The 26,548-nt window shown below is 44.6% G+C and overlaps 3 protein-coding genes across 4 annotated transcripts in view; 2 read left to right on the forward strand and 1 right to left on the reverse strand.

Annotated features, from left to right (window-relative positions):
• The first annotated feature begins 8,038 nt into the window (after positions 1–8,038).
• Positions 8,039–10,055, forward strand: LOC109397020 (glutactin). The gene is made up of 4 exons (XM_019669342.3): positions 8,039–8,444; positions 8,507–9,397; positions 9,459–9,771; positions 9,832–10,055. The coding sequence occupies exons 1-4, from the start codon at positions 8,100–8,102 to the stop codon at positions 9,942–9,944; spliced, it is 1,662 nt and encodes a 553-aa protein (XP_019524887.3). The 5' UTR covers positions 8,039–8,099; the 3' UTR covers positions 9,945–10,055.
• Positions 10,056–15,211: 5,156 nt separating this feature from the next.
• LOC109397051 (glutactin) lies at positions 15,212–17,498 on the forward strand. Its single transcript, XM_019669373.3, has 4 exons — positions 15,212–15,831; positions 15,887–16,777; positions 16,834–17,176; positions 17,245–17,498. Exons 1-4 carry the CDS (start codon positions 15,490–15,492, stop codon positions 17,382–17,384), a joined length of 1,716 nt encoding a protein of 571 aa, XP_019524918.3. The 5' UTR covers positions 15,212–15,489; the 3' UTR covers positions 17,385–17,498.
• Positions 17,499–22,896: 5,398 nt separating this feature from the next.
• The window catches only part of LOC109432293 (organic cation transporter protein), a 65,866-nt gene continuing 62,214 nt past the window's right edge, over positions 22,897–26,548 (reverse strand). For both annotated transcript variants that reach the window (XM_062855541.1, XM_062855540.1), the window contains exon 3: positions 22,897–24,838. In XM_062855541.1, coding sequence (XP_062711525.1) covers positions 23,223–24,838 — 1,616 coding nt within the window. In that variant the 3' untranslated portion in view covers positions 22,897–23,222. The remainder of the gene's footprint in view (positions 24,839–26,548) is intronic.

Below are 26,548 nucleotides of genomic sequence, written 5' to 3' on the forward strand. Positions count from 1 at the left end.
TGGATAAATGAAGCAAGTATTGTTATAATTTTGTTACCAGAATTATAACAAATGTGATAATAATTTTGTTATGGATATTCACATGGAAAAATCTTTATAACAGAGTTATATCAACTATTGTTATTTCTAGCAACAGTTGTCATAACTTAGTTATAATCTTGTTATGTGCTTCTAGTCGGGGGGGTTAAGGGGTTATCAGTGGCATTTAAGAGGGTTGCAAGGATTGTTCCAGGAGGCTGCATATTGTTTCAGGGAGGCAGGAGATGCCGAACGACCCTGAAACCCCAATAAACCCCCTGTAGCATCCCTGAAACACGCTGTAGTTCCTTTGAAATGCACTAAAATGCCTCCGAAAACCCCATGAAACTATCTGAAAATTTTCTGAAACTCCCGGCACTGAGTAACTAATATTGGGAAGTTTTCTCTAGGGATTTCATCATTTTTAATGGATATCTTCAAACCCCATCAAAAAATCCTCCAGATATTCAGGAATTTTTACAGTGATTTCTTCAGAAACATTTCTGTGGAGTTTGGTATTTCACTGGGATGGAATCACCCCTCACGTGCAGCACACACAACTTACCCAGGCTGACGTCGGTTCGCAAGTGGCAAGAGTGATCGCGGTTGAGTGACGCCTGGAGTTGTTGCTACGCAAGCAGGGATGCTAACATTGTCTGCTTGACAGTTCGCATCACATTCAAATGCGCTATATCGCCTGCTGTGATCAATCTCCTTTCCACAGCCTTTATTCCAGTGCTTTATGCAGTACATCTTATATCTCACATCCTCCTTCTACTCTAAAGAAGTTTTACCATGAGTTTTACACATTTTAACAAAAAAAAATGAATTTCCGTATCTCAATTTGGAGTGTTTACTTACAACGATTTAACATATTGCGGAGATTCCACCTGTTTAGACTCCTGCGCGAAAATTAGTTGCGTGGGCCCAGATATAAAACCAGACCGCGTCCTGGTGAATATTTTACGCTGTAGTGCTAGGTACACATTTGTTGATAGTTTTGCATAGTAAGCAAACATTTATAACGCACCTACGCTGAAAATGAGCCTAATCATTTGCGTCGGAATCTATAAATCATCACAACGGGCAATAAGTTACTGTTATATTACATCATCGCATACGTTGCAATTGCTGCCATGAAGCTACCGAATACAGTTTCATTGTGAGGTACCATTCTGACTATGCTGCCGCTACTTTTTTCAAAATAGCTCGAACATTTTAGTGCTTAATTGTGGGAATGATATTTTCCGACGAGCAATATAAGCTTGCACAGTGACGTCATCATCATCTGTCTCTCTCTTTCTCTCGTTCGGGGTCGCTCGATACAGTCGTCCTTGCTCGCGAAATAATTTTGAGGGCAATGCTTACAAATTGTATCTCATTTCGTTAGTTATGTTGGTAATGCAAGCCCCTATACTTGTAGTATTTAAAAGAAATTACCGTTTTGGTAGTGGGTGATCCAGAAAAATAACTTGTTCTTTGAGTATTTATTTAATCTTATACCCAAATTTATCCCATTGCTCCGTCGTTCAAGTTCGAGATATCTGATAAAATACATTATAGATAAAGTTTATTGCCTTGCCATTCATTGGAACACTAGTCACAGCAAACAAACTGCATTAACATAATCCTTCTTCTGGCCAGCCGACATTGCCGACACTCTTTGATAAATAATATAATGTAACAATTCGATACCACATTTGCACGAATCAAAACTACCTACGTGATTTTTCTAATATTTTTTTTTGCGTACATTGCCAATGTTTATCTGTCATGACAAACAACACGATGCAAACTTCCAATCCGTTATTTGAACGAAGCAAAACAACGGGATCTTTCTAATCTAGCTTTTCGTCAGCGGAAATTGCCGGGGCTCTCTCTTCACGACAAACAACACGCTGTAAGCTTCCGATCCGACATTTGCGCGAAGCAAAACAACGGGATCTTTCTAACCTAGCTTTTCGTAAGCGGACATTGCCGGGAGTGTTCCTCCACGACAAACAACACGCTGTATGCTTCCGATCCGACATTTGCGCGAAGCAAAACAACGGGATCTTTCTAACCTAGCTTTTCGTAAGCGGACATTGCCGGGAGTCTTCCTCCACGACAAACAACACGCTGTAAGCTTCCGATCCGACATTTGCGCGAAGCAAAACAACGGGATCTTTCTAACCTAGCTTTTCGTAAGCGGACATTGCCGGGAGTGTTCCTCCACGACAAACAACACGCTGTATGCTTCCGATCCGACATTTGCGCGAAGCAAAACAACGGGATCTTTCTAACCTAGCTTTTCGTAAGCGGACATTGCCGGGAGTCTTCCTCCACGACAAACAACACGCTGTAAGCTTCCGATCCGACATTTGCGCGAAGCAAAACAACGGGATCTTTCTAACCTAGCTTTTCGTAAGCGGACATTGCCGGGAGTTTTCCTCCACGACAAACAACACGCTGTAAGCTTCCGATCCGACATTTGCGCGAAGCAAAATAACGGGATCTTTCTAACCTAGCTTTTCGTAAGCGGACATTGCCGGGAGTCTTCCTCCACGACAAACAACACGCTTTAAGCACAAAACAAAACAATTCGATCACTAGCGCTGCTGGAATTTGTTCTTTTGTTGCACTTTCACACTCTTTCCCGTCAATAATTGCCCATGCACAAACAGTTTTCCGCAGGCATGCTCCAGTGGGAGCTACGTCCCCGAAAAATATCACACCGAACTTCCACTTTTCACATATGGGTTTTGTGTTTCCCTCACTTGTTTACTAATGAATGCACATTGAAGGGTGATTCCTCCCAGCAAAAATATAGGTTCCATTTCCTCAATTAAACGAAAAACTGGCAGGAATTCGCCAATGTGGAGTTTGGTATTTCACTGGGATGGAATCACCCCTCACGTGCAGCACACACAACTTACCCAGGCTGACCGCTGACGTCGGTTCGCAAGTGGCAAGAGTGATCGCGGTTGGGTGACGCCTGGAGTTGTTGCTACGCAAGCAGGGATGCTAACATTGTCTGCTTGACAGTTCGCATCACATTCAAATGCGCTATATCGCCTGCTGTGATCAATCTCCTTTCCACAGCCTTTATTCCAGTGCTTTATGCAGTACATCTTATATCTCACAATTTCCAGGGAGTTTTAAGAAAATATGCCATGAATCCTTTTGGAGTTTACTCTGAAAAGTCCTTCAGGAATCCTTCCACTAATTTATGTAGAAAATTCTTATTTTTATTCACAATTATCTCCGATGTTTTCTGTAGATTACCCCAGAAATCAATTTGGGAATATTTTCATCAAAACTTCTTGGATTCCTTCCAATATGTCTACATGGGATCCTTGTGGAAATCCTCCAGGAATTTCGTTCGAAAAGTCAACACGGATTTTTTTTGAAAGTTCCTTAGAAAATCTCCCATGGCTCTCTTTTCGTTATTGGATCTTTTAGAAATTTCTACAAAAATATATCTAGAAAAGCTTTCATAGGTAATTTTAGTAAATATACCATGGATTTCTTCAGAAATGCTTTCAGATATGTATAATAGACATCGCACGGTGTCAAAATTTTGATTATTATCGAACTTTCATGTACCTCGGCTTTTTCTTCATAGAATGTTAGAATTTCAGCTATAATTTATAAATGCAAAATTTGAAAATATTCTATCGGGGAAAATTTGAGTTAGGTGAGTTTTTAGCTATTTTCCATACTAAAAATCAATAATTATCATTTTAGCCCAAAAAACGTTCCATACAAAATGTATCGAAAAATTTTCGCCGATGAAATATTTTCTAGTTATCCGATTATGAATATATAGCCCAAATACTAATCATTTTCGAAGAAAAATCCGAGGTACATGAATGTTCGATAATAATCGAAATTTTGACACCGTGCATCGGGTTTCCTTGAAAAATCCTTAGGCGCTGTCCATAAACTACGTAGACTCAATTATGCACCACAGTGTACATGTTACAATACATATAATATGAGTTTTCAAGATATTTATTACGCGAAAAATTAGGTGCCATTTGATGTAAAAGTTGTCATTTTTGTCAATTTGATGTAAAAATTGTCATCATCATCATCATCATCATCATCATAAGCAAGAAAAAAATAAAAGACGGGCTTGGTGGTCTAGTGGCTACCGCTTCCGATTCACATGCCTACAAGTTATGCAATCGAGCAAACTGTGCCGCTTTAGCTTCAGAGTAATACTCGCTCTAATATATCACCTTACGCCTGGCAGCCACGCACCAATGTGTGAACCCTCTGCTAACCATATCCCACCAACACTCCGACATCCGTATGAATTTGCCGTATGACGCAGAGGTATATTCGGCCTGATGTGGAAACAAATGATTGCTATCATCACTTCCTCCCCCTTCCCCACATTGACCTGCAACCTGACATGTCAGGCGCCATTGCCACCTGAAAAAATAGAAGATCACCAACACTCACACACTGAAGATGCTTGCCAGCCAGTCCCCGGCAGATAATCTCATTGGTTCCTTGTGTGAGTGTAGCAGGTCTGGCGATACTGAAGAAGCATCTACGGGCGGTCAGTCAAACTCAAGCTCAAGTTCAAGCTCATAAGCAATAAAAAATTAAAATCTCAATGGTTTCAGCAAAAATTACCAAGTTTTTCTTTCAGATATTTTTCCAAGAATTCTTTTAGGTAGATTTCTATAGGTGCATTCTGAAACTCCCCCAGGAATTCCATTAAAAATTCTTCAAGGGATTCGTTAAAAAAATCATTGGATTTTTTCCAGGAATCCCTTCAGAATTTTCTAAAGGGTTTTTCTTAGAAATTCTTTCTAATTTTTTTTATTAAATTCTTCCAGCGATATCTTCTGAAAATTTTCCAGATATTCCTTCCAAAATTCGTTCAGCAAATTCTTCAGGAAGTCCACCAGAGATTCGTTCAGGAAGTGTTCTACGGATTGCATTTGAATCTCCCATAAGAATTAGTCCAGACCTAGGTCCAGACATTATTGTTTCAGGGATTAATCTTGCAGGAATTCCATCAGAGATTTTTGCAATATTTTTTTAAGTGATTCAGGCAGGATTTCCCCCAGATATGCCTCCATCCTCCAGAAATTTATCCGCCATTTCCTCAAAAGATAATCCCAATAATTTCGTCATGGTCACTTTAAGAAATTTATTGGAAAGTATTCCTCAGGATTGTCTAAGGACAATCCTTTAGAAATATCTGAAGAGTTTTTGTTTTATAGATCTTTCCCAGACGCTAATCAATACGTTTATCCTGGTATTCGGGAATTTGTCCACATAATTTTTCAAAAATACTTTCAGAAAATCTCCCTAAAATTTTATTAAAGAGTTGCTCCTGGAATTTTACTATTAATTCCTTATTACTATTTTCTAGGAATTTCACCAAGAGCTATTCAAAAAGTTTCTCCAGGAAGAATTTCCCTGGGATTTCTTTTTTCGGATATTTCTGCAGAGATTCATTCATAAGTTCTTCCCAAGATTTCTACAGGAACTCTACTGAAAATTTCTTCAGAGTTTTTTCCAGCATTCCCGCTGAGTTTCCTTTTGAAATTCCTTTAAGGAGATATTTTCATCTGCAGAGACTTCATTGTTTCGGAAAATCTTCCCAAGGGTTTTGCAAGCATTCTTTCAGTGATTCCTGCAGAAATTCTGAAAGGTTTTCTTTAAGAAATTACATTCACTACTTCACCACAAATATCTCCTGAGATGTCTTTAGATCCCCGCAGAATTTATTCACATAATTCTGCAGGGATATGTATGAAGTTTTTTTTTCAGAAACCACACAAAACTTATTGAAGAATTCGTCGAGGAATCCCTGAGGGGATTTCTAAGAAATTCCTGGAGGATTGTTCTGAGATAACCCTTAAAAGCTCCAGGAGATACCGTTGGAAACTCCTAGAAGAAATTATTGAAAATTATGTTCACGAGTTCGGCAGGAACTATCAAAAGTCCTGGCGGAATTCTTTAAAGAACCGCTAAAGGTGTAAGAAATGAATTTTTGAAGATATTCCTCAAAGAGTTGGAGAACCCTCTGCAGGCATAAGAAATTGGAAAACACCTAACTTTTCACCATCAAGCACCACTTCGCCATCACTATCACGGCCGAACCGACGTTGACCATCAGCAATCATGTACTTGGTATTTTGGGTGTTACCTAATCGTAAGTCCAATCCTCGCAGTCTCCCTCTTGAAAGCTATGAGAGCCTCTTCCACGGCCCGATGGTCCATCCCGATGATGTCGATATCGTCCGCGAAGCCCAGAAGCATATGCGACCGCGTGACAATGGTTCCGCTCCTTTGCACGCCAGCTCTTCGTATCGTTCCTTCCAGTGCTATGTTGAACAGTAAGTTCGAAAGAGTATCGCCCGGAAACCCATACACTTGATTTCGACCCGTCAAGCGTCGCACGAATCAGTCTGATCAGCTTCGCCGGAAAACCATGCTCGATCATTATCTGCCATAACTCGTTTCTCTTCACTGAATCGTACGCCACCTTGAAATTAATATAGGTACAGATCCATCGTCTGCAAGTTATACTTCCGAAATTTATCGAGAATCTGACGCAAGGTGAGCATCTGATCCGACGTTGATAAGTCTTCAAGAGAACCCGCCTGGTTTACGCCGACGAAGGACTCCTCAATCGACCTCAGCCTGTAAAACAGAATTCCAGACAAAATGTTATACGTACGCTGATTTGAGAAGTGTTATTCCTCTGTAGTTCACGCACTCCAGTCGATGCCCTTTCTTGTATAGAGAGCAAATGAGACCATCCAACCAACTAGCAGGCAGTTCTTTCTCTTCCCATATCATCAATATAATACGGTGTAAGAGTTAATACAGCTGCTCATTGACATGCTTGAGAAGTTCCAACAGCCCAAGGGAAATATGCTGGACTAATTCCTACAGGAATTGTTGAGGGAATCTTTGAAAAACATAATATGGAAGAATCCCTGAAGGAAGGTCTGAATAAATGCAAAGCAAAGCCTGGAGGAACTTCCAGAAAAATCTCTTGACAATTGCCTTAAGTAAATGTCCAAAAAAAAATCCCTGAATAAATGTAGCAATACCTACGGTTTTCTAGGGGAAACCTCTAGAGGAATTTGTCAAAGGATCTCCGAATCTTTGTAAAAACATGCTCCTGGAATTGCAACTTTTAAAGAAACGTTTGGAGGATTTCTTGGAGAAATACTAAGAAAAATGTTCAAACTAATTTCCAGAAAATATTTTGATGAAATTAAAAAAAAAACACCTGGAAAAAAATGACAATATTTCTGGAGGAAATCCTTCAGAAATATTTGAGTAAATACATGAAGGAATACAAACATGAACTTAAGTAGCATTTCTTGAAGGAATTTCTTAAATAATCCCAGGAGGAAAATTGGTAGAACTTTCTAAAGAAACCCGAGAACCAGTTTCAAGATGAATCTTTTAAGAAATTTCTTGTTAAACTGCTGAAGATGTGCCAAGGAAACTTCCTGGGCGAATTCTTGAAAGAATTCCTGGGGGAATTCCTGCAGAAATTTTCAAAGAAATTCGTGGACAAGAATGCATTTTGAATGGATACTAAGAGCAATTCTAAGAAATCCTGCGAGAATCTTCTTTCTGTAAACAGTCCACAAGTTTATTGATCTTACAGAGATGAACCAGCCTAGGGCTGAAAATCTCTTTAATAAAGACAAAAAAAAAATAAGTTTATTGATTAATCATCAGAGAATCCTCAAATAGTGATTACATAGAAATTTTAAGCAGAGCCTTAGGAAGCTTTGAAATTCTTAAAGCAATTGTTTTTTTAATTTTCCCAGAAGAAATCATGTTAACCACGCAAAACCTTTTTCTATACTATTGAGGCCAACTTATACCGAGATCGAGATTTATTTGGGTACATGTTAGTTCGATTATATCTGCGTTTCAGCACACCGTGTGAGGTCATTTGAATTTGACTGAGCCAAGCTTTCAAAGATTTGATCCACACGAAGGTTGACCTAATCGGTAACAAAAGCCTTTCAGACAAAGGCTACATACCTACCGACGTTCACAAAATTTCTGTTGCTTGTTTTGCTGTACACTAAAACGCTTAAGAAATGTGTCTCAAAGTTCTCGTTACATTACTTTTACTTGGAGTTGTTAGCTGTTACGGAGACTATCCACCACAGCCACCGCCAATAGTTGACATCCGTGGATTGGGCCAGGTTGTTGGCTCGATAGGCCAAACCGCTTGGACGGGTAGAACGATCTACAAATTTCAAGCCATTCACTATGCCTTGGCTCCGGTGGGATATTTGCGATTTCAGCCTCCAGTCGGGATCGGCCCTTGGTTTGGCATTAAAGATGCCACGCAGCCGGGGGTTCGCTGTCCGCAGATCACCGAAAGCTACGTCAATGTGGATAACGAGGATTGCCTGACTTTGTCGGTGTTCAGTAATGACGTGGGTGTTTTACGCTTAGATAACATGTCCGGTACTGAAGTCTCCTTTTAACGGTTTTTCAGCTGTCCGCATCCCGACCAGTAATGGTATTCATCCACGGAGGATTCTTCTACACAGGGGGTGCCGATACGTTTCAACCGGACTATCTACTGGAATCCGACGTTGTGTTGGTGGTGATTCAGTATCGATTGGGACCACTCGGGTTCCTGAGCACCATGAGTGAGAGAATTCCCGGTAACGCAGGCATATTGGATGTGATTGCAGCGCTAGAATGGGTACAGCAGCACATCTGGAACTTCGGTGGAGTCCGTTCGCTGGTGACGATATTCGGTCAATCCGCTGGAGCAGCTACCATTTCACTCTTGCTTCGCAGCCCATTGGTTCAAACTCGTGAGATTCCATTGTTCCATCGAGCGATTATGCATTCCGGATCGATGTTCAATCCGAGACATCTTTCGGACGCTTCAATGGAGGGAACATGGGACATTGCGAGGCGAATGTGCCCTGAGGGATACGATCTAGAGCGGTGTTTCTGTGAGGCTCCGGTAGTAAGCCTTCTGTCGGCGTTTCTCGATCATCGAGCGGAAGCAATTAGGGATCGGGGGTTGGCGTTTGTCACTGCGTCCGACATTGTGATCGGCGGTCCTTCAGGCCTTTTCCCATACCATCCACTACAGTACCTCGGGGTCACAAATCCAGGGATTGCAGTGATGGCTGGAACGGTGTCTCAGGATGGTTTGTACTTGCTGAACGAGTTATACCGCTTTCAACCGGATCTACCGAGGACTATGAACAACGAACAGGATATAATGGATTATATCCGAATTCTGCACGAGAAATTTGGTCCAACAAGCTTCAATGGAGCACTGGAGTCGTACGCCTTCCAAAGGCATATTCTAAAACAGGATACCGAAGAGCTTCGATGGGACAGCCTTGTGACTCGGTTCACTGATGTTTGTAGTTCTTTGAATGTTTCTCAAACTTGTTATTTATTTAGTTTCCTATCCTTTGTAGATTTGCGCCACGAGTGGACTCAAAGCAGCAGTATTGACGGACGTTCTGGCCTTGTATCGAATCAACCCAGGCAACATTTACCTGTACAGCTTCGACTATTCCAGTTCCTTAGCAAAAGAGAAGAAAATGTTCGTGCCCTTTCCGTACAAAGGTGCAGTTCAACATGAAGATGACCTCCAGTACCTATTTCCCTTGAAGAAGATGAATGCAGATGACGTGAAAATTGCCCAGTTGATGGTACAACTGTGGACTACGTTTGCGATTGATGGAGTGCCCAGGGCCAAAGAGGTCCCATCGTGGTTACCAATGAAGAGTTAGTAGTGCATTTTTATAGGCTTCAATTATCGATGACTCATTTTGTATTCCCTTCTAGCACTTATTGGACCGTACCTGAAAATTGACTCGATTTGTGAGCAGAAGATTGACTATCGGGACGAGTTCACAGCAACGTCAAGGAAATATGCACCGGCCAAAGCTGAACTATAGCTGTTACTGTAGGTTTGATGGGATGAATCAAAGAAACATTTTATTACTGACAATAATCATTTATACCTACTACTATGTGTTTGAAACTAAAAAAAACTGCTGTGGACAATGTTGAACAATTATGGCGTGTCTGCTTTTTTTATTTTGCTCACAACATGCCCTGCCCAACGTATCCTTTCAGCTTTTGCCACCTTTCGTATGCTAGGTTCACCGTAGAGTAGAGTGTAACGAGCTCGTGATTCATCATACGCCGCCACACACTGTTCTCCTGCGCATCGCCACAGATGGTCCTAAGTATCCGAAACTCGTACACTTCGAATGTCTGCGTGTCCTCCTCGAGAATAGGTCTCGTGAAGCCCGACTTTCACTGATGATGCGCTTTCGTATTTCACTGCTAACGTTGTTGTCTGCCTCCAGTAAGGGTTCCAGGTAAACGAATTCCTCCACTACCTCGTACCGGTATCCCTGTCTAGCATAACACTGCTGCCTAGGCTTGACTTGTCGTAAAACAGAGAAATTGGCCGGATTTCATGAAAAACGAACCAAAACAAGTGCCCCACGATGTTGAGCCCGGTTCTTTGCATAACATCTTCCAGGGCGATGTTGAACATCAGACATTGCAGTCCTTGTCGTAGTCCTCGGCGAGATGCGAACGAACTGGATAGATCGCCCGAAACCTTTGTTTTATTTTTTTTACACCGTTCATTGTCACTTTGTTCAGTCTAGTGAGCTTTTCTGAGAAGCCGTGCTCGTCCATGATTTTCTATAGTTCCGTGCGGTCGATACTATCTTATTCATGGGTGAACGCACTACAACGGATCAGATGTTCGCCATCCGTCAGGTGTTGCAGAAATGCCGCGAATACAACGTACCCGCACCCACACTTCCCAAGTAATTGTTAAACAGTAAAAATAGCATTGGGTCTATTTAATAGGTAGATATATAACACTACATATTAACCCTAGGGCGATCGCGATGTTGTATTTTGTACAACACGTTGAAAAACTCTCGTTTTTTTACTTAGCATTAGCGTGGTTTTGGTGGCGGTGGCTAACCGTGCGACTGCCGGAAGGTTAACAGAGCTAAATAATGGGTTCTATAGCAGGCCAAAAGTCGCTTTTGGTGAATTATTCGGCTGATCTGTATTCCATATCAAGTAGTCTGGGTTATTCCATATATGTTAGTACGTGCTAAAAATGAACTGGTCTGGATCAACGGATCGTTAGTGCATCTCCAGATCGATACCGGTTCCGACATCACGATCACTACTTCGGCATCATGGCGTAAGATTGGCAGCCCTAATGATCGTGTCAACGGTCGTAGTCAAGTCTGCAAGTGGTAGGCCTCTGCAGATTGAGGCGTCTACACATGCGATGGAAGAGTGATGTTAGTTAGAGTTAGTATGAGTATTACGAAGGAGTTCCACCTGCTGGGATCTGACATGATCAATGCTTTCGGATTGTGGTCGGTTCCGAACGACTCCATCTGTAACCATGTCAGCAGTGCTCCAGCCAGCCAGTGTGAGAAAGCTGCGTAGGTCGAGTTCGCTAGTATTCGCTAGTAGTCTCTAACTCTGCAAGTACGCAAAGATGCAGTTCCAGCTGAAAACCGGTGTGGCCCCTGTGTTTCGAGCATAGCGTCAAGTTGCGTAAGTACAACTTCATCTTCGAATACGTGAAAACGGAAAAGTTCGGAAATTCCGACGTCCACTCGAGGCTAATCATCAACCATGACACCATGCCAAACCTGACGAGAATTACGTGATTACGAGCGGGATTTTGGAGGAGGATTTGCATTTTATTATTGTGTGTTATTCTCAAGGTCCTCTGCAAAGTGATCCTAAACCAGATAGGGTGCCTGTACCAGTTATCGCACCACCTAAGAAAAACTATTTCTACAAAAATAAGAAGAAGACCGACGAATGTAAACAATAAGTCAAATGATTGATTAGTTTTCAAACTTTACAGGAAAAATATAAAAACGAGCCAAAACTACTTTTAGTACTTATTACGGCGTGTGCCAATGATTGGAACCCTGTACCAGTTATGGACACATTTGTTAATTTTGGGTTCCACTTCGCACTATTTACATGCATTCCTTATGGGATTTGCCATAACTGGTACACTATGGCGAAATAGGGTGCAAGGAAGCCGAAAAGTTAAGGAAAATTATTTATTTCTACCATAATTTGAACAAATTGTGAAGTGTGAATGATTGCAATCATCTTTTGTGATCGTGATCTGTTGCTCACGAATTTTTTCTTGTTGATTTGTATATTTAAAGGTTGAAAATCAACTATGGCGAATTTGAGGTACTATAGCCATAACTGGTACACTGAGCCTACAGGAGAAGATCTTTCAAGAGGGTTTCGACTGGATGTTTGATCGATCTTTTGGGTGGCTTTCTCAGTCTTTAAGTCGAGAACGAAATGTTTCCTACTCTCCCGACGTTTCGGCCGAAGGGTTTTGGCCTTTCTCAAGGGTCGTAGTGTCTATCGTCTCCCGTGTATATAGTTGCCTAACCATTTGTGTTTGGCCTGCCTTTTCATTACCTGTTGTTTTTTAAAGGTTTTTAAATATATTTAGTTTTGATTGGACTTCATAGCACTGGTAACGATCGTTTCAAAATGGTTGGTGGAGAAGATCGACACAACTTTCCGACGGCAGCAAGCAGGATTCCGTGCCGGACGATCCTGTGTGGACCATATTGTCACGCTCCGTACCATTCAAGAGCAAATCAATTAATTCCAAGAGTCTCACTACCTTGTGTTCATTGATTACGTACGAAAAAGCTTTTGACCGTCTCAATTACGGAAACATATGGGAAGCCCTCAGGCGCAAGGGTCTTCCTGAGAAAATCATCGGCCTCATTGAAGCAGAGTACAGGGCATTTTCGTGCAGAGTATTGCTCAACGTGTCGTTGCTGGAGTGAGGCAAGGATGTATACTATCACCGCTACTGTTCTTCATCGTAATCGACGAGATCCTGGTCGGTGCGATTGATCGTGAACCAAATTATGGATTGCTGTGGCAGCCCATCACCATGGAGCACCTGAATGACTTCGAACTGGCTGATGACGTTGCTCTCCTAGCTCAACAGCGCTCTGATATGCACAGCAAACTCGATGATCTTGCCAATCACTCCTCAGCGGCAGGTCTTACCATCAACGTCAACAAGACAAAATCGTTGGATGTAAACACGGTCAACCCAGAAGATTGAAAACTTCCAATATCTTGTTAGTTAAATGACGGCCGATGGCGGCACCAAGATCGACGTAGGTGCACGGATCAAGAAGGCGAGGGCTACTTTTGCGAGTTTAAGAAATGTATGGTAAAACAACCAGATCAATCGACGCAACAAAATCCGATTTTTTTAACTCGAACGTGAAATCTGTGCTACTAAATATATGCCAGTGAAACCTAGTGTGTATCAGTGGAGAACAATCAACGGCTGCAGGTCTTCATCAATAGATGCCTGCAGTATATAATTCGTGCATGGTGGCCTCACAACTGGATCTCCAACGTGGAACTCCATAGTCGATGTCATGAAAAGCCGATAGCGACAGAAATTCAGGAGCGAAAGTGGAGGTGGGTCGGTCACACTCTACGCAGAAGCGGAAACGAAATCTGCAAGCAAGCGTTAGATTGGAACCCAGTAGGACATCGCAGCAGAAGCAGACCCTGAGGCTCATGGCGGCGCAGCCTCAACAACGAAATCAAGCAAGTCGACAGAAATTTGACCTGGCCACAGGTCGAGGCGATGGCTGGCAATCGCCCAGGATGGAAATCTTTCAATTCGGCCCTCTGCACCACCGTGGGTGCCCAGGACTGAAAGAGGAAGAGGCAGTAAGTTGCTTTCCGCTCAGTTTCAAGTCGGTAGTACAGGAGTCACAATTCGTCGAACTGATGCGCAAAGTTTAAAGGTAACTTCAAGATCGGGCCGGAAGAGGCGACGATCGAGGTACCGAAATTACGCCGGTTCCACAAAACGCAAGATTCGGAGCAATCCAAGATCTGCGCCGCCAGTCCCAACACCATTTTTGTTCCCGATAGATCCAACAGAACCATCAAGCGAGCTCCCGCCGTTGCAAACTGTGCCGTCTACGTCCTTGTCCTCGTTATCGTCGTTATCTGTGTCTGCCACGTCAGCATCTCCAGAGTTTGCATCGGCAGATAGCGAACCTGCTACTCCGGTACAGCTTCCACGAAGGTCTTTCAGTGCTCAAGAACGCGTTTTAATCCGCCGGCGTCCAATTTAAGTATGTTTTAATTTGTTTCTCGCGCTTATGAATTCAGCACGCAATTTTGAAAAAGAGAACTCTTGCAAAAAATATTGGGCTGTTGGGGGTCAATATCCCGCCAAGGAAAATGGAACCACGCAACGACTCTGTATGTTAACTATGCTGAAGTTGAAGAACCGGTTCTTGATTCTCAATTTCCCCGTATCTTCGTCGAATAGCCATCATTCAATTATGCGCCTCTGCATATCGCCCATCACGAAGAAAGCCGTTCTCATCTTGCTTGTGGGTTGCTGCAGCCCTGGTAGATGGTATGCTTACCTCTAAACGTGTGCAGCATGGATCCTGTCCAACACACCTCTTGCAGCGCTACGATTCCGAACCCGCTGTTCTTCAGCAAATCGGCGAGTATGCGGGTGCTCTCGATGAAGTTGCGTGATTGATAGTTTCACGAACCTTGATGTCCCGATTTTCCCTAAGGTTAATCGCAGTCTGACCGATGTTACGAGGCAGTATGGATAGAAATTGATGGTAAAATGTGTCTGAGGCGTTACTTAGGTTAGGCGCTACTCAGCCTTTACCGTGCCTAAGGTTCCTGTTGTGCTCTGTCGCTCTCCAGCCCTCATAAGTATGGAAGCCCTTTACCAGCTATGTGATTCATAAGCCTACCCTCAAAACGTCCGCTTTTGCTCCACTGTTTCACATTAACGGTACAGCGTAGGTCTCAACGTGCTCACTCGGAGCGCTCCAATCTTCAACAGTTTCTATTTATCTTATTCACATGTGCTGGGTAGGGTGATACAATTTATTCAATGTTTTCCCTTAGAAATTCAAACTAGGGAGAAAGTGCAAATTTTCCACGTAAGCGACATACATAACTACTATTGAGAGAAAAACTGTAATTCCAATAAAGTTAAAATTGAGTGAATGAGAAAACGATTAAGGGTCCTTCCACTGAGATGGATATTTGTATGCGTTGGCTGAAATCAATCAACTCTTCCGGAGGCGCATATTACCCCGACCTCCCCTACTTATGCTGGTCAAAATTAATGCTTTCCCGAGATGGCTTGCCGGTGTTTAGAACAAATATTTAAATTTGTGCTCAGATGTTGATGCAATGCCCGTGCGTAGAATGACTATCAGCGAAGCACTCTGCGATGATTGCGGACACCAGTGGGTCATGGGTAAATGCAGCATTATCAAAAAATGATAATGCCTTCATCCAAAACGGTGACAAAACACTCTCAGATTCGTTTTGACCGTTGGTCTGCTTGGTTCATGTTCTGTCTGTGGATATAGAAGCTTGTAAATGTGGCTGAAGATCATTCTGAACGTAGTGGTTTTATTCGGTGCTGCTTTGGGCAACGAACAAAACTCCTCACCAGTGACCGTCAACATTGAAGGATTGGGACGCGTTAGTGGATCAGTTAATCACACTTCGTGGACAAAACAACCGGTGTTCAAGTTTCAGGGTATCCACTATGGAGTGGCTGCAGTGGGGAGCTTAAGGTTTCAGCCTACAGTGAAAGTCGGTCCTTGGGATGGTGTTAAGAATGCAACAGAACCGGGAGTTCGCTGTCCCCAGATTACCGACGACTACGTCAACGTGGACAACGAGGATTGCCTTACGCTGTCGGTGTTCACGAAAAATGTGAGTTATGTGAAGTTCTAGTTCAGAGTCGTATAATTCGTTTTACCGTTTGAAGTTCAATGCAGCTCGCCCGTTGATGGTATATATCCATGGCGGATGGTTCTACACGGGAGGTGCCGATGAGTTTCAGCCAGAATACCTGCTAGAATCGGACGTAGTTTTGGTGACGATCCAATACCGTCTAGGACCGTTGGGATTCCTTAGCACTTTGACCGAAGATATTCCCGGAAATGTTGGAATGTTGGATGTGATCACGGCGTTGGAGTGGGTTCAGCAGAACATCGGAAGTTTTGGCGGAAACAAGTCAATGGTGACGATTTTCGGTCAATCGGCAGGGTCGTCATCTGTTTCCACTATGCTTCATAGCCCGCTGGTAAGCAATCGCGAAGTTCCTCTGTTTCATAGAGCCATCCTGCAGTCCGGTTCACTACTTGTTCCACGACACGTCGCTGATGACCCGGTGGAAGGGGCGAAGGATATTGCTAAGCGATTGGGCTGTAATGAGTCACGTATAGAAACGTGCTTCCGTAAGGCCCCAACGAAAGACCTTCTGGAAGCATTCCTCGAACATCGCGCTGAAGCTATTCGTAGTCGTGGCTTTTCATCAGTTGCAGCCGCAAACCTGGTGATTGGTGGACCCACGGGTCTTTTCCCCTGCCACCCAAAGTATTACATGCGTAACGCGAGGAAAGGCATTCAAGTTATGGGCGGAACGGTTTCCGAAGACGGTGTCTACTTACTGGAGGAAGTCAATCGTTTTCAGCCGGATCTCCCGAAGTCGTTAAACAGCACTGAACAGGTGCTGGATTACATTCGTAATCTGTATGTGAAGTTCGGGCAGACGCGTCTAGACGGAGTGCTTGAGGCTTACGCAATGAACATTCATTTCAGAGCCCAAGACTTCGTAGAGCTGCGATGGGAAGATCTGGTAACCAGCTTTATTGATGTAAGATTTATTAAACCACCAACTAGAAATAGTATGATCAACTATAGCATTTGTAGATCTGTGCAAGCCATGGCGTCAAGGGTCCACTGGTAACGGAAATGGATTTCATCTCCCGAGCAAATCCAGGGAACGTCTACCTCTACAGTTTTGATTATTCGGGTTCACAAGAACAGGAAACATCCCGCCCACTGTTCCCGTACAAAGGGGGCGTGTTTCATACCGATGAGCTTAACTACCTCTTCCCAATGAGGCGGCAGATGACTGCCGATGATGTTGCAATGGCAAAAACAATGGTGGAGCTGTGGACATCGTTTGCCACTGATGGTGTACCAAGAGCACAGAATGTTCCATCTTGGAATCCAATGGGAAATTTTAGTGGATTTCCACTGGAAGGCACTGGTAAATTTTGGGTTGATAATTTTGAGTAACGTTTAGCTTCTAACAATTTTTGTTTTTGTTTTATTCAGGATATTTGCTCCGAACTTATGGACCATACCTGAAAATCGATTCAACTGCTGGACAGGCGTACAATTTCCGTGAAGAGTTTCTTGCTACTACCAGAAAGTACAGATCTTCTCCAACAATGCTGTTTAATGGTTTTCAATAGAAATAATACTTTACAATGATTGCAAATAATTTTCAATAAGGTACAATTTACACATATAAAAGGAAAAGTACTTTCAGTTGATAACAATCATACGTTAAAATAATAATAAAATATCCAAAAACTACTGTTGCCGTTTACACTTTTTAATGGTTAAGGTCTATTCCTTCGTTCTTCCGCTTTTCAATGATCTCTGAAAAAAATTAGATATTCTGAGGCACACCTGGGGATAACAATGATGCGATACCATTAAAAAAAAACATTTTAGGAGCAGCTGTTGTCTTCGCCTCTACGGTTTTCATTAGGTGCATCTTCACTTATTTTACTGCAGCCTCCCACAAGTTTCCAAAGTGTAGTGCTCTCGGTGGGAAGAACTTCCACCAAATCTGGGAGCACCAACTGTTGACGCAGTTGAGTACGAAAGGCCGCCTCCTACTGGCAATGTAGAAGGCATACCCCGACCCACTCAGTACATTCCCATTGCCGCCAAACCCTATATCTCTCCGGGATAACCCAGAAGGCATTGCTCCGGAGAGGGGCTAGTGGACATCGCACCCTCAAGGTTAGCTTGAAGCAACGAACATCGATAAAACGCGGGGAGCCCACTAAGGTATGATGGTCCTTTGCCAGCTTCCGACCGGCTTTACTACTCCCTTAGTTCTCGGAAGACGCGGGCAGGGTCAACCTTCGCATCTGCACCAACTGCTTTGCAAGTATCAAGAACGGATACTGCGGTTTGATCTCCTGAAGATTAAGCCCCTATCAGCTGCCCCGGCCCTTACCGGGGACCCCTTCCATCCACTGGCTTGGATCCGACCCAGACCACCAACGCCACGATAGCAACTCTCCTTGAGGCCACGTGACTCTTTCTCTGCGGGCGACGACTCTTTTTCCACTGGCCAGATAAAACAGTTCTTCGGTGAACGAATGACGTTTTGCTATAGAGATAAGTGACATATCAACACACGAACATTAGCGTGAATTTTTCCATACACAAAAATGCACACTAATTCAAAGGCTATTCAGATTGCATATGCAAATATTACCCAATTGATTTGGGTAAAACGGCTAAATAATGATAAAACTAACAACCGAGGTAAGAGTGCACTTATTTTCCCCCAAGTTTCACAACTACATCTACAAAAGATACACATTTGAACGTGATTACCACTATACGATACAAGTGCCTCTCAATGGTTTGTAGTTTTCCGGAGGTAAGTGAATCGACTGCTCTTTGGAGAAGCGGATGAACACTGAACAGTTATTCGAGGTAATCGCTTTGAACGACGGCCATCGATAGTAACGGGACCTTTCGCATTTTTTCAGTGGAAGCTTCTGCATCGTTTTCATCATGGAGTGTCAGGGAAATTCCACCTATGCTTGCAGTGAGGAAAATCGGATTCAGTCCTCGTGAGACGTCGTATACTGTCAAATATCCTTGGCCTGGAACATGTTCCAACGACTCTGTGTGCTGGATTTGTAATGCTCGATTGACTATGAATGCTTTTCAACGGCTAGTAGCCAGTGCAGAACGGTAGTAGTATCTCTCCAGAAGTGAACTGGTGGTGATTTCTTCAGGGTAACGAACACCTTATGGAACAGCTGTCAACGCTTCGCTTCACATAGTTATAGCCACAAGCAGTAAAATGGGAACTGAATAGTAGAGCAATCTGGGGTTACACCGTCAGCATCTGCAATACGCTCTCTTGGAGGCTTCAGAGAAGAAATACAGCAAGAGATTGATGGCGTTCGGAAGAGATGTATGTAAATCGTGGAACATGAACCTCGCCCAGCATATGAATCGTGGAGTGGAACTCCTTTCGTTCATATTGAAGCGCTGACTCCCATTCGCACATTTTTCCGTTGAGCTTAAGCGCCCACAAGCGCTGCATGAGAAGTTTCGCAACTACGATGATAGTACTCACGAGACCAAGCGGGTTGAAGATTTGGGAGATGTATGTCAATCCTTAGACGCTTTGACAGTACCACAGCCGGCGGTGGCAGTTGAGCCATGAATCGTAGTGCATCGGTTCTCGTATCTCACAGAAAACTAAAAGTGGAAACTGTCAGTTCGGTCTGGAGCTCGTGCGGTGGTTGCAAAGCCTAGTCTTTCGCAGGAACATCGGCGAAAATTACGAAACGTTGATCGCCAGTTCCAAACAGCAGGTTATGGACATATGTTCATCATCGTGAGCTATCTGCTGTAGAGCTCTCGAAGCATGATACGGGGCAGAGGCAGTGCAATGCAGGTCAATGTCTGCAATTCGTAGATGGAAATTAGATCGCTGGGGCTCTTGCGGAAATGGAATTATAGAAATCTACGATTAACAGAGAAGGGCAGCTTATCGGGGTACATTTTCTCTACGTCGGCAACGATAGCTTGCACGGCTGCACTGATCAAAAACGTGATGTACGAAAACGACCCTAACCTTTGGACTCGTTAAAGACGACATGGCGTTGGATGTAGCTGTGGAGTTTACTATTATCTAGCACGGCTGCACTGATCAAAAACGTGATGTACGAAAACGACCCTAACCTTTGGACTCGTTAAAGACGACATGGCGTTGGATGTAGCTGTGGAGTTTACTATTATCTAGCAGTTTTTCAAGCTGCTTCAAGTGTCCTATTCTGCAGATATCCGTCATTTTTTTCCCCTTCTAAAACATAGTGGGAAAATCTACTCAACAGACACCCTAACAGGAAGGTTAGTAAAAGCCAGGACTACTCTCTCCTCGACACACTAAACACATTGCTATGTTCGCCAAACCCTTCGTCTCTCCGGACCACCAAGAAGCTATTGCTTCAGAGAGGGGCTAGTGCACATCGCACCCTCAAGGTTAGCTGCGTAGCCTGCAGCAACGAACATCGATAACTCGCTTTGGAGAGTTCATCACGGTAGCATGCTGGCGCTTAGCCAGTGGTCCTCACCACTCCCTTTGTCCTCGGAAGGCGGACAGGGTCAACCCCGCCCGCGTCCAACTGCTTAGCAGACATCAAGAACTGTTGCCCACGTAGAACCCGATCTGACCTGCCCGCAAAGGAAGGGTATCACTACCCTTCAGGCCCTATCAGATACACCAGAAGGTTGTAGACAGCAGGGTCTCCACCTGCCCTGACCCTTGCCGGGGACCTCTTTCCAACCGCGGCACGGATCCAACCCAGTAGACCGACGCCACGATAGCACCGCTACAGGGACTTCCTCTCCGCGGCCATTTAATCGCTGTAAGGGTCGAACTCGACCGCAGGGCACCGGTATGACCTACGAAGCCGACTCCGAACCCCTGGACTACCTCTTGAACCGCATCTGAACTAGCCATTCTCCGAGTCCATGCGCCACCTCCTCTGTAGCTCCCAGACGATAGCTGTTGAAACGGCGCTCCAGCCAAACTCATCCCTACACATTCTCTGGACAAGATTGTCCGGAGTTGTGTCCTCTCCGCATGTGGCAAGCATACGGTCACGCATTGTGCGAAAACACGGGCACACGAACAAAACGTGTTCCGTCGTTTCCTCTAAACTAAACCATTGCACACTGGGCATTCGGGAGAATCCGCATGCCCGAAACGGTGTAGATACTGTCGGAAGCAACCATGTCATGTAAGGACCTGTGTCAGGTGGAATATTACTTCCCCATGGCGCCTATTAATCCAACTATCTACCCTCGGTATCCAACTATGGGTCCACCTTCCTTTGGTGGAACTGTCCCACGAGCACTGTCATTTGACCATAGAGGCCATGCTGACAGTCTTGCGTATGCCTCTTGTGCCGCGCATTTCGAAGCACTCCATGTCCTCACTGATAAGAATGCTGATAGGCACCATACCAGTAATGACGCAGAGAGCGTCGTGTGACACGGTACGGTATGCGCTCACAACCCTCAGGCACATAAGCCTGTAAGTACTTTCCAGCTTCCGTCGGTAGCATTTAGTACTTAGCGCGGTGCCCCACGCCGGGCCGCCATACCTAAGTATGGATGTAGCAACACTAGCCAGAAGCTTGCGCTTACTGGCGTACACCGCAGAGCTATTGGACATCATCCGGGACAGTGCCGCAATAGCTGTGTAGGCTCTTTTACAGGCATAATCGACGTGGCTACCGAAGGTAAGCTTATCGTCGATCACCACACCCAAGTGTTTGACGAAGCGCTTTGACAGGACAGTGCACTCACCTACACTGATCTCCGCCTGCTGCTCCGACTTCCGGTTTTTAACAACCGTCACCTCAGTCTTGTGGTGAGCCTGCTCCAGTTTCTTGGACCGCATCCACGGCTCCACAACCTTGATCGAGTGGTCGGTAGTCAACTTCACCTCCTCGTTCGTTTCACCGTAGACTTCGAGCGTAATGTCGTCGGCAAATCCGAAAATCTTCATTCCCACTGGGAACTCTAACCTCAACACCTCGTCGTACATGACATTCCATAACACTGGACCTGGGATGGAACCTTGCGGGACTCCTGAGGTTATGTGAAATAAATAAATAAATAAATAAATAAATAAATAAATAAAAGCACTTCCTCCGTGTCGTAAACTAGTACTTGATTCTGAAAGTAACTTTCGAGAATCTTGTACAGGTATCCCGGTATCCCCGGACGCAAGTTGTAGTTGTTGCGTAGTAGTGCACTTCACACTGGTTCTCTTCTACTGGCCACGCAAAGGACCGTCGGATATGTTCTCTTTTTCCCAGAATCGTTGAAGGGAGGATTTGTTTTCGTAGAAAAGTTACAGATCCGAGGGGTACACTTGTATTGACTTGACGTGGTCCTAGTGACGGCCCATCCAAACGGCGTTTCACCCAGCCAGGGAAGTCCGACTCAAAACGGAATACTTCAGCACAACTGCCAATCAGATCGAGACGGTAATTCATCGGTGGATGCCGGCTGTAAGAAGAACGTAGACGCTGGATATGTTTCCAAGGTGCTCCGGCGAATGGCGGCCGGACTCAGAGCTACAAGGAACGCTCCCCTGAGATGCTGCAGAAGGTCGTAGAAACGCTGTTCCCGCAATACGAAACAAGATCATAGGACCCCGTCCTCCATGACCGGCCCCGGCGACGAATGACGAGCTCATCGTAATATCGAATTCGCTTAAATTGAACAATGCTCCGAGTCCGGGCGGAATCCCGACAGTAGCCATCAAGGCTACTCTTCACATGTGCAGAATGGCTATGCAGATGTACCTAGCCAGAGGCGAATTTCCGAACAGGTGGAAAAAGCAAGGATGGGTTCTACCGCCCAAACCACCTGGCCACCTGGCGACCCGTCGGCATAGAGACCTATCTGCCTACTGTATATCGCCGGGAAACTGTTGGAACGGATCGTTCTGTCGAATAACTAATTCGGCTTCCGGAAGGGTCGGTTGACGCTGGACGCTATTAGGGCTAAGACTAAAACGGCCGAGATAGCGCTCCAATAGAAGCGACAAGGAATACGCTATTGCACGGTCGTCGGAACTATTTGGCTGTATTTTGACAGTTTTTGCGGATATGTCATCGCAGATATATTGAAACTCCCCCAACATTTAATAGCTTACAATTTATATCTATTTCAACTAATCTTTTTAACAAGACTATCTCTAGAAGTTTAGTTTTTGCGCTTAGCTTACACATCAACAACGAAATGTAAAACCATACATTACTCCGCATCATTCGTTCTGCGGACAATATCCGTCCATCCACGTTACCCCTATCGATTGGCTATTCCACTCATTGAATTGTTCATTGGAAGACATCATCGAATTTATTAAAAACACAGTTAAACTGTTCGTCGACCTACTCGCTCGATGAACACTTTTGACCTTAATTCTAATGATCTGTTATCACGCTGATCCCCTCGCCCCGGGCAGTCTACCGCTCAATCGTCTGCATCGGCACCATCTGCTGCGCCGGTGGCATGTCCTCCATGTGCGTCTTGTTACGTCCCAAACAGCTGGAGAAAGCCGTATCGCCTCGTCCGAAGTTCTCGCCGTCCTGCAAGCTCTGTGGCATCGCTTTACCGTTGGTTTCCGGAAGGAACAGGACCCACGTACCGGAGATAAGGGAGATTACTCCGAAGATGACGGCCGGGATTTTCGGGTCAAACGTTTGGAACAGGATGATAATGGGAGTGGAAGCTCCGGCGAGACGAGCGCACATCGACCCGAGACCCATGGCGGAGTTGCGGACCACGGTTGGGAACAGCTCGGCCGAGTAGTTGTAGATGACGGCGAAAGAACCGGCGATGAACAACTTGCCAAACATGACGACGGTGGTGGACTCGATGCTACCCTTGGTGAGGTAGGTGGCAACAATACAGCAGATACCACCGGCCAACATGAGAGTGCTGGTGATGGATCGACGGCCAAGTTTGTCCAGAAGGAAGGTGATGGTGATGTAGCTGGGCATCTCGACTAACGCCATCAGGAAGAGAATGAGGAATGGATTTCCTCCGAGATTCCCGGAGCTCAGCGATAGTCCGTAATAGGTGATGGAGTTGGCGAACCAGCACAGGCAAACGTTCAGAGTCATTTTGCGCAGGTTCGGGGTTTTGAAGAGGTCGGTGAGGCCAGCTGAAGTTGTCGATGTGGATTCTGCAGCGAAGTTAGCCTTGTCCTTGGAGAGATAGTACTCCTTGTCAACGGTGAGACCTCGACCGTTCATACGAACAGCCTTGGCAATGATGTCAATGGCCTCCCGTTTGCGATTCTGCATCCACAGCCATCGGGGAGATTCATCCATGACCCACCAGTGAGCGATGAGCAGCACTCCGTGGAGTCCGTAGATCACTTGCAGTAGCATTCGATCGTGGATAATGGCACCCCATGCCGCCACCAGGATGATTCCTCCGGCGAATGCCGCCTGGAACGAGATTCCGCAGGGTGTTCGTTTACTTGGGCCGACCAGTTCCATCGTAAGTACGAATCCGGTGATGTAGCTACCAGCGCTACCGAAGATTCCATAGAGATACCGGATCACCAAGAACGAATAGTACTCAGGAGTGAAGGCAACCGCCACACCCAGAATCAGCTGCAATAGACCCGACCAGCAGAAAACCTTCTTGCGGCCGACTTTGTCAGCCAGGCCTCCCAGCCAGACAGCCCCGGTGAACACTCCCAGCATGTAAACGGTCTGAGCCAGCGCTCCCATCCACTTGCGATCGCACACCAGATCCCATTCCATCGTCCGGGACGATTTGTAGTAGGTGGTGTTGTACACGTAGGAAGTACATGTGGTCCGGTTGGATCCGTCGAACATCCAGCAGGACTCCAGCTCGCCGTCCTTGTTCATGGGAATGTATTCGCCCAATGCGTTGTAGTCCAGCATCGAGCTGGTGGTGTTGAACGACGCTGAATCGACGCCTTCGATGAAGCATCGATGTTCCGGGACGGCTGCTACCGTGACCAGGGACAGCATGTGCAGTCCAGCCGTGATGGCGGCTAGCAGATGTAGCACAAATTGGAATGCCTGGTAACGACCGAAATCGCCTGCGGAGGAAAGATGAAGAAGGACGAAACGTGTTAAATGTCTGTGTATGCTAATTGTAATGTGCAAATTAGTCAAAGGGGCGTTTCTCGGTGTGAATTGGCGGATGACGTTCGCAGAGATAAATAAATTTTGCGTAAGATATTTTTCTTGGGGGATCGCACCATCCGGGTGCAGTGTTAGCCTTATCTATTTTGGGCCAGACAGACTGTAGGGACGTTCGCGCGTCGGATGACCAAACGAACCTTTGTTACGTTTTTTGGACAGCCTGTCAGAGTCAGCTGCTAGCAGTTCATAATTTGAAATGCATTCGAAACGTGAGCAAAATTTCGCTTTCCCCCGTTTTCGTACCTACTTCAAGTCAACGAACCGACTCGACAACAAATCGAACGATCGATCGATACGAAAACAGTTTACACGATCTATTATTGCCTTCCCCTGCCTATCTAATTAGCAGCAACGGTCGTCCAAACGTAATAACGAGCGAAACCGATCGCGACGGGGACGAGCTCATCAACAATGATGCGAGATAAATTGATACAAATTGAAAGGCATCGTTGGGCCCGAAATTCTGTCAGCCGTCAATTAGCCTCAATTGGGATGTTTTGATCGTGGAGCGGTTTGTCGTCAAGCTATCACATTACTCGGAATGGCATGGCGCTTCTTCATATGAATACAAATGGCGTTATCTCGTGAGACATCCCATCTTTACAAAGCATATTTTCAACGACCTTGAACATATTGATTGATGATTTATTCACGCAGCAAGTTGAAAGGTTTTAAGATCACTCAAAAATCGATTTGCTATAAATATATCGAAGGACGTTTCTGCTAGAATCAACGACTGAAAATTAAGCAAAGAAGAATGAACTTCGAAATGTAGTAATCGAAATTATCTAAATTTCAACATGTCGATATTTCGTATTGTTGTACTGTTGTGGCTTTGTCAGTCTAAGAGCATTGAAACAACAAGTTTGGCATAGCGTGACGTTTCGGTCCCGTGAATTGGACCTTTTTCAAGGGATAAGCAGTCAACCGTCTCTCGTTATGCAGTTTTGAATGCCAAACTAGCCGTTTCAATGCTCTTAGACTGAGAAAGCCACAACAGTTCAACATTTCCTCCCAGTATACCTCCTCCAAAGTTATATCGTATTTGTCTTCTTTTTCTTGTTGGCGTAACCGCTAAAGTACCAATTGAAAAAGACGCCTTCTCATTTTTCATTTTAATAGATACTAGCTGTCCCGGCAAACGTTGTCTTGCCCAGTTGTCAAACCACACAACTGTTGAGCTCAAAACGTCACCGCACTCTAGATTGATTTCATTTCGATCGTGTTGATTTCCTTTACAGCTCATGGAAAATCTATTTTTTTCAATTTTGTTACTTTTCTAGCTGATTTTCGTAACTTTTTGTACATATAAACACAGCCACCACGAATACGAACCGAACCGTGCAAGAGTCATCCTGATTGGTTCACCCGTTCTTGAGTTTTGTTGCCTCAAAGGGACTTCAAACTCATTTTTATATATATAGATAGATTAACTGAGAGATTTCTTGCGCGCACAAACCACTCCCGAATGATCAGCGGAATGGATCCTCTAATAGCCTACTGAATCTAGACTACACCTTATATGGGTCGATCAATTATCATAAACGGTTTTTCCTGGAATGGGGTTAAAACAACACTCTATATATGTAATTATAAGGTCTATA

The sequence above is a fragment of the Aedes albopictus genome, chromosome 3, assembly GCF_035046485.1.
Source record: "Aedes albopictus strain Foshan chromosome 3, AalbF5, whole genome shotgun sequence".
In the NCBI taxonomy this organism is placed as follows: domain Eukaryota; kingdom Metazoa; phylum Arthropoda; class Insecta; order Diptera; family Culicidae; genus Aedes; species Aedes albopictus.

Bases quoted from the DNA above. Each gene is read 5' to 3' on its own strand.
- LOC109397020 (XM_019669342.3), top strand. From the start codon at position 8,100: ATGTGTCTCAAAGTTCTCGTTACATTACTTTTACTTGGAGTTGTTAGC. The intron at 9,398-9,458 runs GTTTGTAGTTCT...TATCCTTTGTAG, and splicing joins TTGTGACTCGGTTCACTGAT to ATTTGCGCCACGAGTGGACT. The intron at 9,772-9,831 runs GTTAGTAGTGCA...ATTCCCTTCTAG, and splicing joins ATCGTGGTTACCAATGAAGA to CACTTATTGGACCGTACCTG.
- LOC109397051 (XM_019669373.3), top strand. From the start codon at position 15,490: ATGTGGCTGAAGATCATTCTGAACGTAGTGGTTTTATTCGGTGCTGCT. The intron at 15,832-15,886 runs GTGAGTTATGTG...TACCGTTTGAAG, and splicing joins TGTCGGTGTTCACGAAAAAT to TTCAATGCAGCTCGCCCGTT. The intron at 16,778-16,833 runs GTAAGATTTATT...TAGCATTTGTAG, and splicing joins TGGTAACCAGCTTTATTGAT to ATCTGTGCAAGCCATGGCGT.